This window comes from Pyxicephalus adspersus, chromosome 2 (genome assembly GCF_032062135.1).
Source record: "Pyxicephalus adspersus chromosome 2, UCB_Pads_2.0, whole genome shotgun sequence".
Taxonomy (NCBI): Eukaryota; Metazoa; Chordata; class Amphibia; order Anura; family Pyxicephalidae; genus Pyxicephalus; species Pyxicephalus adspersus.
In genome coordinates, this window is record NC_092859.1 from 104,028,513 (window position 1) to 104,042,811 (window position 14,299).

At 37.8% G+C, this 14,299-nt stretch overlaps 2 protein-coding genes across 3 annotated transcripts in view; one reads left to right on the top strand and one right to left on the bottom strand.

Moving 5' to 3' along the window:
• The window catches only part of SLC26A5 (solute carrier family 26 member 5), a 32,051-nt gene extending 24,018 nt beyond the window's left edge, over positions 1-8,033 (top strand). Inside the window, exons 15-19 of one of the 2 annotated variants that reach the window (XM_072401710.1) lie at positions 188-280; positions 1,409-1,519; positions 2,343-2,567; positions 3,443-3,497; positions 3,738-8,033. In XM_072401710.1, the coding sequence (XP_072257811.1) occupies positions 188-280; positions 1,409-1,519; positions 2,343-2,567; positions 3,443-3,497; positions 3,738-3,787 (534 nt within the window). In that variant the 3' untranslated portion in view covers positions 3,788-8,033. Of the gene's footprint in view, positions 1-187; positions 281-1,408; positions 1,520-2,342; positions 2,568-3,442; positions 3,498-3,737 lie in introns of those variants that run through there. The other variant, XR_011919490.1, reaches the window with a different exon arrangement.
• A 750-nt stretch (positions 8,034-8,783) lies between these two features.
• On the bottom strand, positions 8,784-13,628 carry PSMC2 (proteasome 26S subunit, ATPase 2). The gene is made up of 8 exons (XM_072401712.1): positions 13,497-13,628; positions 13,346-13,418; positions 13,162-13,257; positions 12,916-13,080; positions 12,379-12,466; positions 10,938-11,140; positions 9,219-9,315; positions 8,784-9,092 (listed from the first exon to the last, which is right to left on the bottom strand). Exons 1-8 carry the CDS (start codon positions 13,505-13,507, stop codon positions 8,935-8,937), a joined length of 891 nt encoding a protein of 296 aa, XP_072257813.1. The 5' UTR covers positions 13,508-13,628; the 3' UTR covers positions 8,784-8,934.
• Between the last annotated feature and the right edge of the window lie 671 nt (positions 13,629-14,299).

A 14,299-nucleotide genomic window follows, 5' to 3' on the forward strand; every position in this document is an offset into this window, starting at 1 on the left:
CATCCCCCTGAAAATAAGCCCTAGAGCATATTTTGGCCTTCAAAAAAAATAAGACAGTGTCTTATCATCGGGGAAACGGTATATAAGCTATTGAATGTTGCAAATGGTTTTGCTTCATTTAAATGTTCATGGATATGTTGCCTTGTCTGCTACTATTAATCTTTGATAAATATGCTATTTTCCCTAGACCAAAGAAATCCCTGGTATAAAGATATTTCAGGCCAACACCTCCTTGTACTTTGCAAACAGTGATATGTATGTCTCTGCCTTGAGAAAAAAGGTATTGTGATAGATCTTCTGTTTTTCTGAATTATGCTGCAAGACATGAGTGAGTGAGAAATTTCATAGGATGTGGTAACCTGCTGTGCTGATCCTTTATCTGCCATATGCACAGAAAGATAAGAGTTTGTAAGAGTTTGCATCTCTCTAGCGATCCTTTACCTCCAGCATTTACATCTGAAGATCTGTAATGGTGCCCCATTAAGCCAGATAAGCGGGATGTGTATTGGGAGTGCTTGCAGCATATACAACAGTCTAGGTATAACATTCATTTTAAGCACATTGCACCTCCCAAACCATGTAAATGCCATCTGTCTCCACCTCTGTAGATCACTTTGGATTTTATTTAATAGAGGGATAAAATTGAGATCTACAATTCGCGTTAGATTAGCAGGAATCTGTGTGCCCAGGTAAGAAATAGTTGAGTTAGACCACTTGAAGGGGAAAGAAGGGGCCCAGGCCTCTCATTTTTCTGGGAAGAGTAACACTCAGTGCCTCCGACTTTTGCAGGTTTATTTTGTAATTAGAGAGCGAGGCATATCTGTCTAGCTCTCGCATAGGAACCGGCAAAGTAGTTACCGGTGTTGCAACATAAAATAAAAGGTCATCCGCGTAAGGAGCTACCTTATGTTCAGTGGGGCCAATCTGGACTCCCCTGATATCTCCATTGGCACAAATTATTCGTAGGAGGGGCTCCATGGTCAACACAGAAGGATATGAATAAATTGGAGGTTGCATTGGACATAACCTGCCCCAGTTATAATTTTACCCCCATTGTTAAAAGCTGAAAGGCACAAGCAAGAAATTGCAGAGGACATAAGCTGTTCCTCTCGCCCTTCAACTCCAGTGTCTACAGCTAAATACGTGTGATAGTTTGCATAGGACATAGTAACCTTCTCCACTGGCTATTTCCCTCCATTGTTTATAGCTGAAAATAAATGGTAGCAATGTATTTTGTATTTATTTATTATTTATTGAGTAGCATAAAGTATATTTACATGAGCGTGGATTTAGACAAAAGGAAAAGGTGCACTAGATTCTAAACTAAATGGAAATCATTGATTTTTCCTTTATTTACCTTACCATGTCATGTCTAATGACTAATATGTTCTTTTGTGTTACATGAAAGACTGGTATTGATCCAAGTGCTATATTAATTGCCAAGAAAAAAGCTCAAAAGAGACATGCCAAGGAATTAAAGAAATCAAATAAAAGTGAAAAAAGAGCAGTTTTAAAGCTTGTAAGTACTTCCTCCTTCTATATAAATCACTTGTGTTATAATGTATGTCTTTTGATTGTATTTGCCACGTGAACGTATACAGCCAACGTATTAAATGTTAAAATTTAAAGATTCATTGAAACTTTGTATGTGCCGAAAATAAATAAATAATAAAGAAAATAATACTTATATGTATATAATGTAGCAATTATACATTACATTATTTCCTTAAATTGGGTACTTAAGACAGTTTTCTTTAAGCTTGAATACATTAAGAGTCCCTGCTTTTGAGTAAGGTGTGTGTGTGTGTGTGTGTGTGTGTGTGTGTGTGTATGTATATATATATATATAATATTCTGATCCTGCCTTCTCACCTTAAATGGAATGAAGCCGGCGCAATCAGGTATGCACTCCTGTACTACATGCTTAAAAACTATTACATACTCAGCAGTGGTCCAGCAAATAATTCTGTGTCCCTTGATCAAATAATTCTGTGTCCCTTGATCAAATAATTCTGTGTCCCTTGAGTATTACTCAATGACCAAGGGACAACACAAAATTAATATGCACAGGTGTACACATGACACAATGGATCAGTGCTTCATATGAACATAAGATAAGAGAGAGATTGAGCTGTTCGTGCTGTGCACAACTAATTATGTACAAACAAAACTAATGGTACGTACAAACCAGGACAGCGTTTCCATTATACAAACTGCTTTGGCGTATTTCACTGAATTACACACATTTATTGCTACTGACAGATGGCCTTTGTTAGTATTTCCATAATGAATGCCCAGATAACTATATCATATCGTCTAAGACTTTTGTTTTTGTCATTCAGACAAATGATGTGGAAATGGCAGTGAAACATGAACTAATGAATGACGAAGCAACCACAGACTATTCAGGAAATGTGACCAATGGATCTGCTGATGGCAATCTGCACAATTCACCTTCTGAAGAGTTGCACTACTTTATGTCTCCAGTCATAAATGTTAACACCATTGTGCTAGACTTTACACCTGTAAACTTTGTGGATTCTGTTGGAGTGAAGGCCCTTAAAACTGTAAGTGGTGTATATCGTCTGTTCCTTGGTGTAGTTTGGTGTGTAGCCACACATGAAAATGGTGCACTTCACCAGTGGAAACTGCAGTAGTCTATAGTAACCAGTCAGGTTTTAACTCCCATTAATTTGCTAACATATACAAAAAGGTAATGTTACTGTCAACAGGCTCAGCAGCCCCTAACGCAGTGTATATTTCTCTTTACCCCCCACTGCTCTATTGGGCACAGGAATAGAGAATACTTGGTTCTTCTGGCTATAGGGCAATATGAATTGCCCTCTTTTTCCCATGCGACATTGCTGGTGTTAGGCAATAGTCAGATCTACTTAGAGTGTACACGTGATACATTAATGTCATAGTTGGACATGGCTGAATATATTTAGGAATGGTTTGGGTCCAGCATGGGTTAATAACATGTGTCTGGTCATCATTCTTGGGCATTAAGGGATGAACAGTCATCTGCATTGGGAAGGGTTGGTAATCTTTTGGCCACCAAGCTATTGGGTCCTAGGGTCCTGGGTCACAAAATCCCCTATCTAGTAAAGTCCTGCAGATGGCAGTTTACACCAATTGATTGAAGTGGCTGGGCGGGAGTAAATAAAGAAACAAACCTTTATATAGACAATTTACACCAGTTTCTTCTTGTAAAGAAAAGCATTGCCAGTTTAGGACCTGCCCAGTTGGATGTATATTTCTTGGATGTTTGGTATCTACTGCTTCACTCCCTATACAAGTCAATGAGAATGAAACAGGTTAGTTTAGCTTGGAAGGTAAAATTCAGGTCAGAAAGAGGTCAACTGCAGGATGCACCTGAAAGTAACTTGTGCTGTCAACACAAGGTCAAAGCCTAAAGATATATATTTTTTATTTATTACAGATTATTAAGGAATACAAAGAAATAGGAGTTGATATCCTCTTGTCTGGCTGCAATGGTAAGTTCTGCACAATTTGTACAGGTCAGAAATCATCTAGCTGGAGTTGGCACGCTTATTTTATTACTTTCTAATTAAAACTGCATGTTTTATGGATTGTGCAGCTCACCAAACAAGGAGTACCCTTATAATAAAAAAAAAAAGTGGAGCCATGCCCATAGCAAGGTTTAGGATTGCCATATGTGTTTAAATGAAATGATCCCTAAATATATTAAGGTTTGTTTTATTCTTTTCTCACAGGGCTGGTTGTACAAGATCTCAACAGGTTAAATTTCTTTGATAAGAATTGAAGAAGAGACATCCTTTTTCACAGTATACATGATGCTGTTATCCACTGCAAGTTCAGGGCCTCGTCACTGGCCCTCACATCTTCAGAAGAGCAGGTCTTAAGCTCTGACACTCCAAGCCAGGTCTAATGTTTCCAAAATGTGTCTCCCTACTGCCTCAGTTCCTACTACCAATTATGAAGGAGGTTCTTTACACTGAACACTATAAATTGTGACAAAGGGCTGGTTTAATTGCTGGCTTTATACTGTTCAGCCCGTTACACAGACATAGGTCATTTTGGCTTATAAAGTTTATTTATATTTTTGCCCCTATTTAAAAAAGTAAGGATTTTTTAAACTTTACATGGTTTAAAGGACTTATTCCTACACATACCTAGGGGTAAATTTATCTATTTGAAAAATGATAGTGATTTATGTCTTTGGCTTTTAGTTGCACTTTTTTGCTTTTAATATTTTTGCCATATGTGTTCTTTCTTGGGCACATTTTTCATTTCACGTTTTAATGATTAATTGATAAGTGTTGATGGTTGATGAAACTTCATGTCCTGAGCAGGAGATGGACAGCCGCCATTCACTCAGTGAAGTGGTAAGAATGATGATGGCTTTTCTTGGAGAATTTGGTTGGAATGTTCACTTTTTTTCAAAGCCAAAAACTAAGCACATTCCAAGTATGTAAATATGTGAAAATCTCTAAAGAATGAGCAAAATTTGGAACAGTTAGGTATAGTAGAGCAGTTTCTGTACCTCCAAAAACCATCTCTTGATATAGTTTGGTTCTTTTCAGTATACTTTATACTAGGTACACATCTGTGATGTATGTCATAGCTGGGGAAATTAACAGCAATCACAGAAGCCTTAATAATGCCGCACGACTGTGAAGCTCCTTGCCCAAATCACCAATTTATCTGCTTTGCACCATTATGTTGAAAATGGGTTATTTTCATCAGGATGGGCTCAAACATTTGTTACATACATGTTGTGTGGGTATAAGTGGTTTCCTGTTACATTTTTGAGGATTTTAGGTTTATTTAATTTTTATTATTATAATTTGTTGTTGGGTAGTTGCTATTTTTATATTTACCTAAGCAAACCAAACAAAGATCAGCATCTTTGATCCTGGTTGTAACTGAACAGTGTTTTATTGTGAGTATAAGTGTTCTTTATACCTGTACAAATGGCAGTAGTATGTATGTATGTATGTATGTTTTAGGATCCATTCACACATTGTTATAATGCTTATTGTGATACAGTGTACTTGCAGGTGAATATGCTCTGATCCCGTGTTGGGAGTGCTAATGGTGCCTACAATATTGGTTAACAAGACAAACTGAAAATGTCATTCACAGCTCTGTTAAGCTGCTCATCTATATATAATGTTGGCCACGAATACTTATAAGGTTATAATGGTGCTAGGAGCGCCTATGCTTGTCTTTAAATTGATCCCTGTGTCTGTGCTCCTTGGATCATGTCTCCAAGATGACCATTTATCTGTTCCCCTTAATTAGCTGGGAAGAAGTCAAGCTGCTTACAAAATTCAGATTTCCCAGTAGTGAAGCCCATAATTTTAGCACAGCATATTTGCACTTTTGTACATTATGGCTCATTTATTTTGTAATAGTGCATTCTCTAACAATGTGATAGCCACAATCTCCCTTGTTGCTTTTCCCAGTCGTTTTCTAGCTTTAGAATCTCCTTGATGGACTTGGGGTGATACAGCTCCAGTGAATGTACACAGGAGTTATTGTCCTAAGACTGTACAATAGGCTATCTGTGGCTCAATAAAAAGTTAACAGGCAGGTGTAACTAAAAATGGCAGAAGAGGTGCACATAGTCCAACAGTTTAGTGGTTCTCCATCCCTGGCATCATAAGGCCTTGTTACACTGACTTGTATAAGAACAGCAAGCTTTCACAAATCATTTGTAGGCTTTCAGGAAGCCTTTAGTTCCTGTTTGGAGTTGATATGAACTTTTCTGGAAGTGCAGACTGATACTTTTGACAAGCTTCAGGAAATGCTACAGCTTGCTATGCGAGCATGTTTAAAGTCAGTCAGCACTCCAATGAAGATCTGTGTTTAACCTTTCCAAAGGAGATCAGAGTGGATCTGATAAAGCTTCAGCAATGTTGTTTAAAGCTTGCTGAAAGCTTTGCAAATGCTGCCTGTACTTTATACAAGCTTAAGCCTGCTTAAACAAGGTGTAATGCATGCTGAAATTGATATTTTATAGTTTAGTAATGGAAGGGATAAGCACTATTCTTACCCCATATACAGCCTGGGCCTAGAAAACTAGAGGCAGAGAGGGGTGGACACAAGGTTTAATTTAAAGCTAACATTTCAACTTTCCCAAAAAAAACACCTAAATCACCTGAAAGTCTGTATTTTTTTTAGTTGCAGAATCTTTTCAGTTTGCACAAATATGTTAACTGCATCCTGTGTCTTAGGTGGTTACTGCAGTCAGTGTCCAGTATGCCTAGGGAAAGGTCAGGGATTTAGCGGTTGCATGGAGTGACAGGAGCAACAAGCTGTATTTTTCTGCCTGTGTGGGTGCTGGAACCTACTGCAGTTCAAGCACTCTCTTACATAACTTCAGATATTAAATGCTGCACAGGACACAGCCAGTCACTTGGATAACATCAGGGTCAGTCTAAGTCCTATTGAAGAAAACTACAGGGCTGTTACTGTCAAAATGGTGGCATCTGTAAGTGCTAATTTCACCTAATAAATGTAAACAGCCAAAAAAAGATTACATGAGATAGGACCTCATAAAGTAACTGATTAACTACCACCATCATTGGCAGCCTGATGACGTATGACTAGAAAAAGGTCAGTGGTAGGCCCAGAATATATTGTAACATTAAATAGACAGGACACTTAAGTTACAATTTTGTTTCCTCAAATTGTTCACCAGCAGTATGCTTGTAATGAAGCAAGCCTTACATATAGGATCTCCTTGCCAATCTGGGGCCAAAAGGACATTAAATTATCTTACCAAACGTATGTGCGATGAATAGAAAGGTGTCGACCAGAGGCAAACTGCAAATGTGTCAATGTGGGAAAAGCACGCTTGTTTCTATTTGGGGAAAAAAAAAATAATCAATGTGTACCAAACTGAGCATGGTACCTGGATGTTTTCATGTCCAATATGTTGTATCACTTAAAACGTTCATGTGATCTTTCCTAATGATCCGTTTACAAAAATGCTGCGGGTCCATAGTTATTATTCCTGCTTTTTTATTTAATTGAATTACCATGAGTATTTTTATGCTTTTTAGTGTGCTTTGACCTGGAGTCACATGGCTTTTGTCTCTGCAGAAGTCTATTTCAAAGCAGTGTAAAGCTAACAGTGCTTTGCCAAGCAACTATTGTCAATTATTACCAACTCATTTCCCATGACATCACCATTGTATTCACTTGCCCTACCTAAAAAGAAATTCTCAGAGGTGCATGTACATATTTTGGTACCCTAATGTATATCTGCTGCTAGTGGACTTTAGGAGTTGTTTCCTTACACTCCTATCACGTATTTTTAAAGACTTGAGATATCAACAGGAGGTCCTCAGAGACCATTAGCAGCACATGAATTTTGTTCTTTTTAGGCCACATATGAAATATCAGATATTATGGAACTATGATAATCATACTATTTTTTACTGCTACCTGGAATTCTGGAAAAGTTGCAATCTGTATGCTCACAAGTTGAGAAACAATTGGGCTCTTGTAAAAAGAAAAAAAAAATGGAAAACAATTCTTATTGGTCAGAAAAACTAATATTCCTAAATTCTGTTTGTGGATTATGGAAAAAGGAGAAATCTCATAAGGTTATAAGGGCTGCTTTTTTTCTTTTAGACATTTTCTTTATGCAAAAGACCCATTCACTTAGTGCTTGAACCATGTGTGAGTCTTTGTGAAGTAGATTTTAAGTCTTCACAGAGCAGATTGCTCAATATGGTAAATCTATATACAATGTTTTCACCAATTTTATATTGTTATTAGAAAAAAAAAAAAAACACATTAAGCTGTTCTTTGAAAAAAGTGCTAAAACTTGATGATTTTTAAGAAGTTATGTTTACTTAAATATTATTTTGAGATGGTTGGTGTATTTTATTTGCTGATAGTATATTTTTCTAGATATATATATTTTATGTTATATACTAAAAGAAAACTTGCCTTCTTAGTAAAAAGGAAGTACCGAAAGGATACCATATGGATAAAATGTTTTCGCAAAGCAAATAAAGAGATTTGACAGTAAAGTAATGTTTGATTTATTTATGAAGATTTAGAAGCAATTTACACATGTGCTTTAGAAACACGCATGTGCTGCATTAACCCTCCTAGCGGTAATCCCGAGTATGACTCGGGGTGGATATTACACTCAGTCTCTAAAAACTAAACCCCCACTTACCTTGTTCCATTGCCGTCCCGCTGGTCCCTGCAGCTCCTCAGGACACGTCTTCTTTCTTCGATCTTCAGCCGGCGACTGCAGAGACGTTCTCCAGACGTTGGTGCGGGCGGGAGGAGTGGTGGGAAATTCAAACATTTTTGTATTGGATTCAATACAAAAAGAGCTGTATTGAGTCTAATACAAATAAATCTTTATTTTTTATATGTATAAATAATTATATTTATACTACTGTACAGTTATATTACAGGTTTCTGTATTTTTTTTAACAAACAGATTTTTGTTTTTTGTTTTTAAGTTTCTTAATAAATTTATTACATATTGGACATATTTCCGTGAGTTATGCCTAAGAATTCTAGGCCTACACTGTACAATAAATTTCCATGCAAAAAAATATGGACAGAATTAGAATTCTCAGCCAATTAGCTGAGAAATCCACATCCCTAGCAGGGCACAGCATAGCAATGCTAATAAAAGGTGCATTGTGGTGCCATTAACACGGCACACTACATAACGCATAGCAAAATGGCTGCAACAATGGACCATTACAAATACCTTTGTGAGTCTAAACTGCCAAAAGAAATAGGAAACAAAACACCAACACTGTGTAATTACTTTATTTATATTGTTAAATGAGGAATGATGTTCCTACCCCAACAGACTACAGCTAACATAGCAAAAACATGGATCAACATGGCATTTTCAACCAGAAACGCAAGTGTGGTCTAGAAAAATATTTTCACATCCACCAATTAATTGTAGGTCATGTATCTGGGTGTAGCACTGAATTTTGCATATGACTTGATGACCTTATTGACAGCCTCCAAGAAATCCTTCTCTGTTGCTACTTTGCGACGCGCTCTGATTGCAAACATTCCAGCTTCAGTACACACACTACGGATTTCCGCTCCTACACAACAAAACATATTCATATCAAAAAAGTGCAGATATGCTTTTCTAGAAGCAGTATTATAGAATCCATAATATACCCTATCCATTCAAGCCGACAAAGCGTCAGGCGCCAATAATACATTACCTGTGCTGTTTGGACATAATCGTGCTAGCAGTTCAAATCTGATATCTCGCTCAACACTCATGGAACGAGCGTGAATCTTAAATATATGTGTACGTCCCTACAAAAAAATAGAAAGAAAAACATATATATTGTTTACAAATGAAAAACAAATGTCATTTTTATAAAAAGCCCCAGTGAAACATATTGAGTAGTTATTTTATTATTTATTAAAGCCAGTTTTTTTCTGGTAACTTTAGGAAAGGGTTCAATCACCCAGATTCAATCACCCAGACTATGATTTAGCTGTCTGTGCCCTGCTGAGTAGGTATATTTCTTTCTCTGCAGGCACAACAGTGAGAGGAAATAAAACTTGCAATTGCAGGTGCAATTTTAGTTGTCGGCAGAACAATTGTACCCACTGGAGAATTTTCCCTCTTCCCTTTTGAATTTACACGGACTTTCAGTCTAGATCAGAGGTCGGACAGATACGGCCTAGCCAGTAGTTTGTTCCGACCTAACGCCCCCTGGCCGATCTGGCCTAATACTGGCCGGAACAAATTACTGGAGCCAGAGCCGCATGTAGCTCTTGAGCCTCCTCTTGCTGTGGCTCCCTGAAGGAAATTCCCTCTCTAATGCATACGGAGGAGAGGGAATGTTCAGGGTAAATAGGGAACATTCCCTCTCCTCCGTTTGCATTGCAGAGGAGAGGGAATTCCCTTCAGGGGGTGTTCCTTGTGGGGGGCAGAGCCATTAGGGCGGGACTCAAGAGAGGGAGTCCGGCCTAATATGCTCCTGCCCACCCCTCAAATGGCCTAGTGACCAAAAAAGTTTGATGACCCCTGGTCTAGATGGTCACAAAACAAATAGAATTGTGAATTAATTAAACTTGACAGAGGGTCTAACCCTTCCCTACTCTAAAAAAAAAAACAAGGAGAAAAGTTTGTCCTTTATATGCTTTAGCCTTCATAACACAAAAAACAAACGTTGTGAGAAATTAAAGAGATCAAAGTTGTAGCCAAAACGCAGATAAATTCCTTTCAAGTTGTTTCCCTTTTACTTCTGATAAGACTGCACATTTACAAAACAGACATGTAACATGTTGCCTTCTTTCTGTTTCTATTTACAGTTGTAACCATTATAACACGCCAAAATATTGTGAAAATATCAAGTTTTGTGGTCTACTGCCTCAGGTATGAAAGTGGGGTGTTCTAGCTTGAGATATCACTACAGAAGGTAGCGCATTAAAAAAGTGCTACAGTAAAGTGAAATATGAAATGCAAAAATTAAATGCTACCCAAATTTGGCAATATTTTTGTTTGTCTCCCAAAAGGTATAGGCAGAGATTAATGTGTGATGTAATAGGGAGGGTAAGGGTGCCATCTCATACATGTACCCAGGATTATCACCCACTTCTTTAAAAACTGTACAGATACAATGAATTACCTGCCATGGAAAAATTCTGTTATCTAGCACAAAAAAACAAGTAAAAGGTAATTCCTAAGGGTAGTGTCAGTAGTCCTAACCTTTGTTTCTCTATTTAGCCAATCAGAGACTTTCAAAGGAAAGGTAGATAGATGAAGATACAGAATGAAGGAGGAGAGACAGCCAGGACCAGTCAAGTCAGACATCTCTAACAGGCTGCAGGAAATACAATAGTAATTTCTTGCCATATGTTCATGGCAAACTAGAATGACTAATAAAAAAAACACATAAAGCCCAAGAGCAGTTTGTGATCTTTACCTCAAGGTCAGGTAAGCTGAATTCAATTTTCCTGTCCAGTCTACCAGGCCTCATCAGCGCTGGATCCAAAGTGTCAGGTCTGTTTGTGGCCATCAACACTTTAATATTTCCTCTTGGATCAAACCCATCCAACTGATTGATCAATTCCAACATAGTTCTTTGGACTTCATTGTCACCACCTGCCCCATCATCAAATCTGGCTCCTATCAAAGTAATAGGACAAGAATTATAACACCGCCATATATATAATATGACAGCTGCTAATAAAAACATGCATACGTGTTTGTAAATAATTAAGGGCCCAGTGACCCCCATTTGTTTTGCTAACCATAGATGAATTGTGGTCACACATTATTTACACGGGAAGAATAGAAATGCGGTACAATACAAGTCAGTTACTAAACAAGGTGAGGTGTGATTTTAGTCTGTTGCATTGTAAGGTCCATACAAGTCAGCTACCTTAACCCAACCTGCATGTGTTACACCGCAAGCCAGGCTGGTGTTTATTCTAACAGAAATCTGCTCAGATTGATTACAAGAACTTTTTAGAAACCAAAAGCTGTCGGAATGCAGGGTAGAAGAACCTGCATAGGTAGAGGTGGTATAGGTGGAAGGGTTACCAGTAGAATAATAAAGTGACCATACACTTTTATAATGATGGTAATATATCTTTCAGTTAGCATACACTCTCAAACAAATCTCAGAACAAGGATTAACTGCTAACAGTGAAAGTTATGCACCCAAACACCAACATTCCACAATTCCTTAAACTGGTTCCCAATTCTACAAGTTTTAACACAATCATAGGATTTATCACCTTTGTCATTGCTGACTCCTGAATCTCGCCCTCACTTTAAATAAATATTGTGTGGTTAGTCATGGATCTCACATTACCTACACCCTTTAATCTATAGCCAAAGGCCATGGAAATGTACCCTTAGGGCCCTTTCCTTCCAGCTGCGATTTCCAAAATACAATTACACTGACAAGTTTGGTAGCCCATTACCTCACACAGAAATGCAATGCATTACACTCTGGTAAGTTGTGTTTGAGGCGTCATTAAAAATAAATGGCACTCTGGCCACGAAAGTGCATTGCTGTGAGTTCCATTCATGTGCATCTTTCCAAAACAAACTGGTGGAAATGAGATGTGATTGCCCAGAGATAACCAAGGAAGAAACAAGGGATCTGACTTGGAGTTTTCTAAACTGAAGATTTTTTTAACTGGCTCCTACAAAGTTTGAACAGGAAAGAACTGAGGAGGGGATCCCCTTCATTAAGTAGGCTGACCATTTTTTTCACGGCTGTCACTGATTTTCTACTGGCAAATAATGGAAAATTTTACAAAATAAATCATTTTAGAACCACAGTTATAGTGCTTTACAGAAGTAAAAACAATATGAGAAATACTAATAGTAAGTAACTTTAAATGATTACATACCACCAATGGCATCAATTTCATCAAAGAAAATAAGGCAAGCTTTCTTTGTCCTGGCCATTTCAAACAGCTCACGCACCATTCTAGCACCCTATAACATGAACAGACAAAGGAAATTCAATGTTTATTGTCCCTTATAATTCCATTGTACAATCCTATGTGTTTTTTCTTCATCACTGTTGTAATGTGATCCAGTTTTATTAAGTATATTTTTCATCCAAGCTCTGTGTATCCTATTACATGACCTATACCATGAGAGAAGTGTGTGTAGAATGGGATGCAGCATTATGGAGGAAAGAGGGAGACACTATTCCAGAGTTAAAACCTGTGTCAATTGCTTTTGTTTATATCAGAACCGAGTCATTTTCCCCACCCAAGTTTATACAAATGCAAGGCTCAGTTTCAAGTGAATGCAATTTCCATTGAACTTTCTGCATCCCGTTGACCATCTCTACTCCCCAAGTAGATTCATACTAACAGGGTCATTTGACCAGGCAACTTTAAATGCAAGTTATGAATACAGAACGTGCAAATGCTCACCTCTCCTACGTATTTCTGGACCAGTTCAGAACCAATGACTCGGATAAAGCAGGCGTCAGTCCTGTTAGCTACGGCACGTGCACAAAGGGTTTTTCCTGTTCCTGGAGGGCCAAACAGAAGAACTCCTTTTGGTGGCTCAATACCCAGATTCACAAACCGTTCAGGCTGAAAGCAATAAATAATTTGACATGTTTTATACCAGCTTGAATATCACACATATCAAAAGGCCTTATCAAAGCTACTTACATGGAGCAAAGGAGTCTCCACAACTTCCCTTAGCTTTTCAATCTGCTCTTTGCAACCTCCAACATCACTGTAGGTCACATCAGGTTTCTCTTCCACCTGTGCAGGAAAAATAATTTGTGGATTGTATTTTTTTTTAATAATATAATAAAATTTACCTCTCTCTATATTTGATGACAACGATTACCTGCATCATAGTCACTGTGGGGTCAATCTTTGGTGGCAAAGGTATATGAATCTGGTACTTGTTTCTGTCCACTCTGCACACAAAAAAATCTCCAGGTTACTCAACTTACATACCAAATATTGATAAGATTTCACCATACAATGGTTCTTACCCAACTCTCATTCCTTCTTCTATGTCAGTAGGAGCAACCTGGTCACTGAGATCTACCACAAACTTAGCAAACTGTTTCACATTAATTATGTACTTTGGGTCCTCAGAATCAGCATTGATAATCTTGGTGCATCTGGGAAAATAAAGAATTATAATCAGAAAACATGAGTTATCATAATAATAATAATACCAGGAGTCTCTATGGATTCACTCTCCATAATATGAATGACCAAACATAAAAAATAGTGTGGACGTATCTGAGAGATCCTCACCTGGCCACCTGGAGTGGTTGCTCACTTTGCAGAGTCTGCTTATCAGCAGCCAAATCCCAGAGTGCTGGAGGAGCGAGTCCTGTGTCAGATTCCTTAATGCCTAAAATGAAAGAAATAAATCAGCTTACTATCAGAACACAGTCAGGAACAAAGCAAAAGACAATTGTACAGTGGAAAAAAAGTACCATAAATACAGCCACTTATACTATAAATTTGTACTATGATAGCCCAGATATGCCCTACACATTGCCAGCAGTAATTACAGACAGCAATGTCACTGATCCGGTAATAAGTGCATAGCAAAATCTACAATCTCCAACCAATGACATGGGGGCTACCTTAGGCTGATCAGAGAATGATAGGCAGATGGTATTATTATTATTTAATTATTAAAAATAATAAACAGAATTTATATTGCGCCAACATATTACGCAGCGCTGTACAATAAATAGGGATTGCCAACCAACTTCAACTTGTAGACGTTTCCCTGAACTTAATAATGCAGAGGTGCCATGGGGTGAATGACGACAAC

What these genes read in the sequence shown, in the direction of transcription:
- PSMC2 (XM_072401712.1), bottom strand. An exon ending in TCCAGAAATACGTAGGAGAG is followed by an intron (nt 12,467 to 12,915) that starts GTGAGCATTTGC and finishes TTCATGTTATAG; the next exon opens with GGTGCTAGAATGGTGCGTGA. An exon ending in ATTATGTCCAAACAGCACAG is followed by an intron (nt 9,093 to 9,218) that starts GTAATGTATTAT and finishes TTTGTTGTGTAG; the next exon opens with GAGCGGAAATCCGTAGTGTG.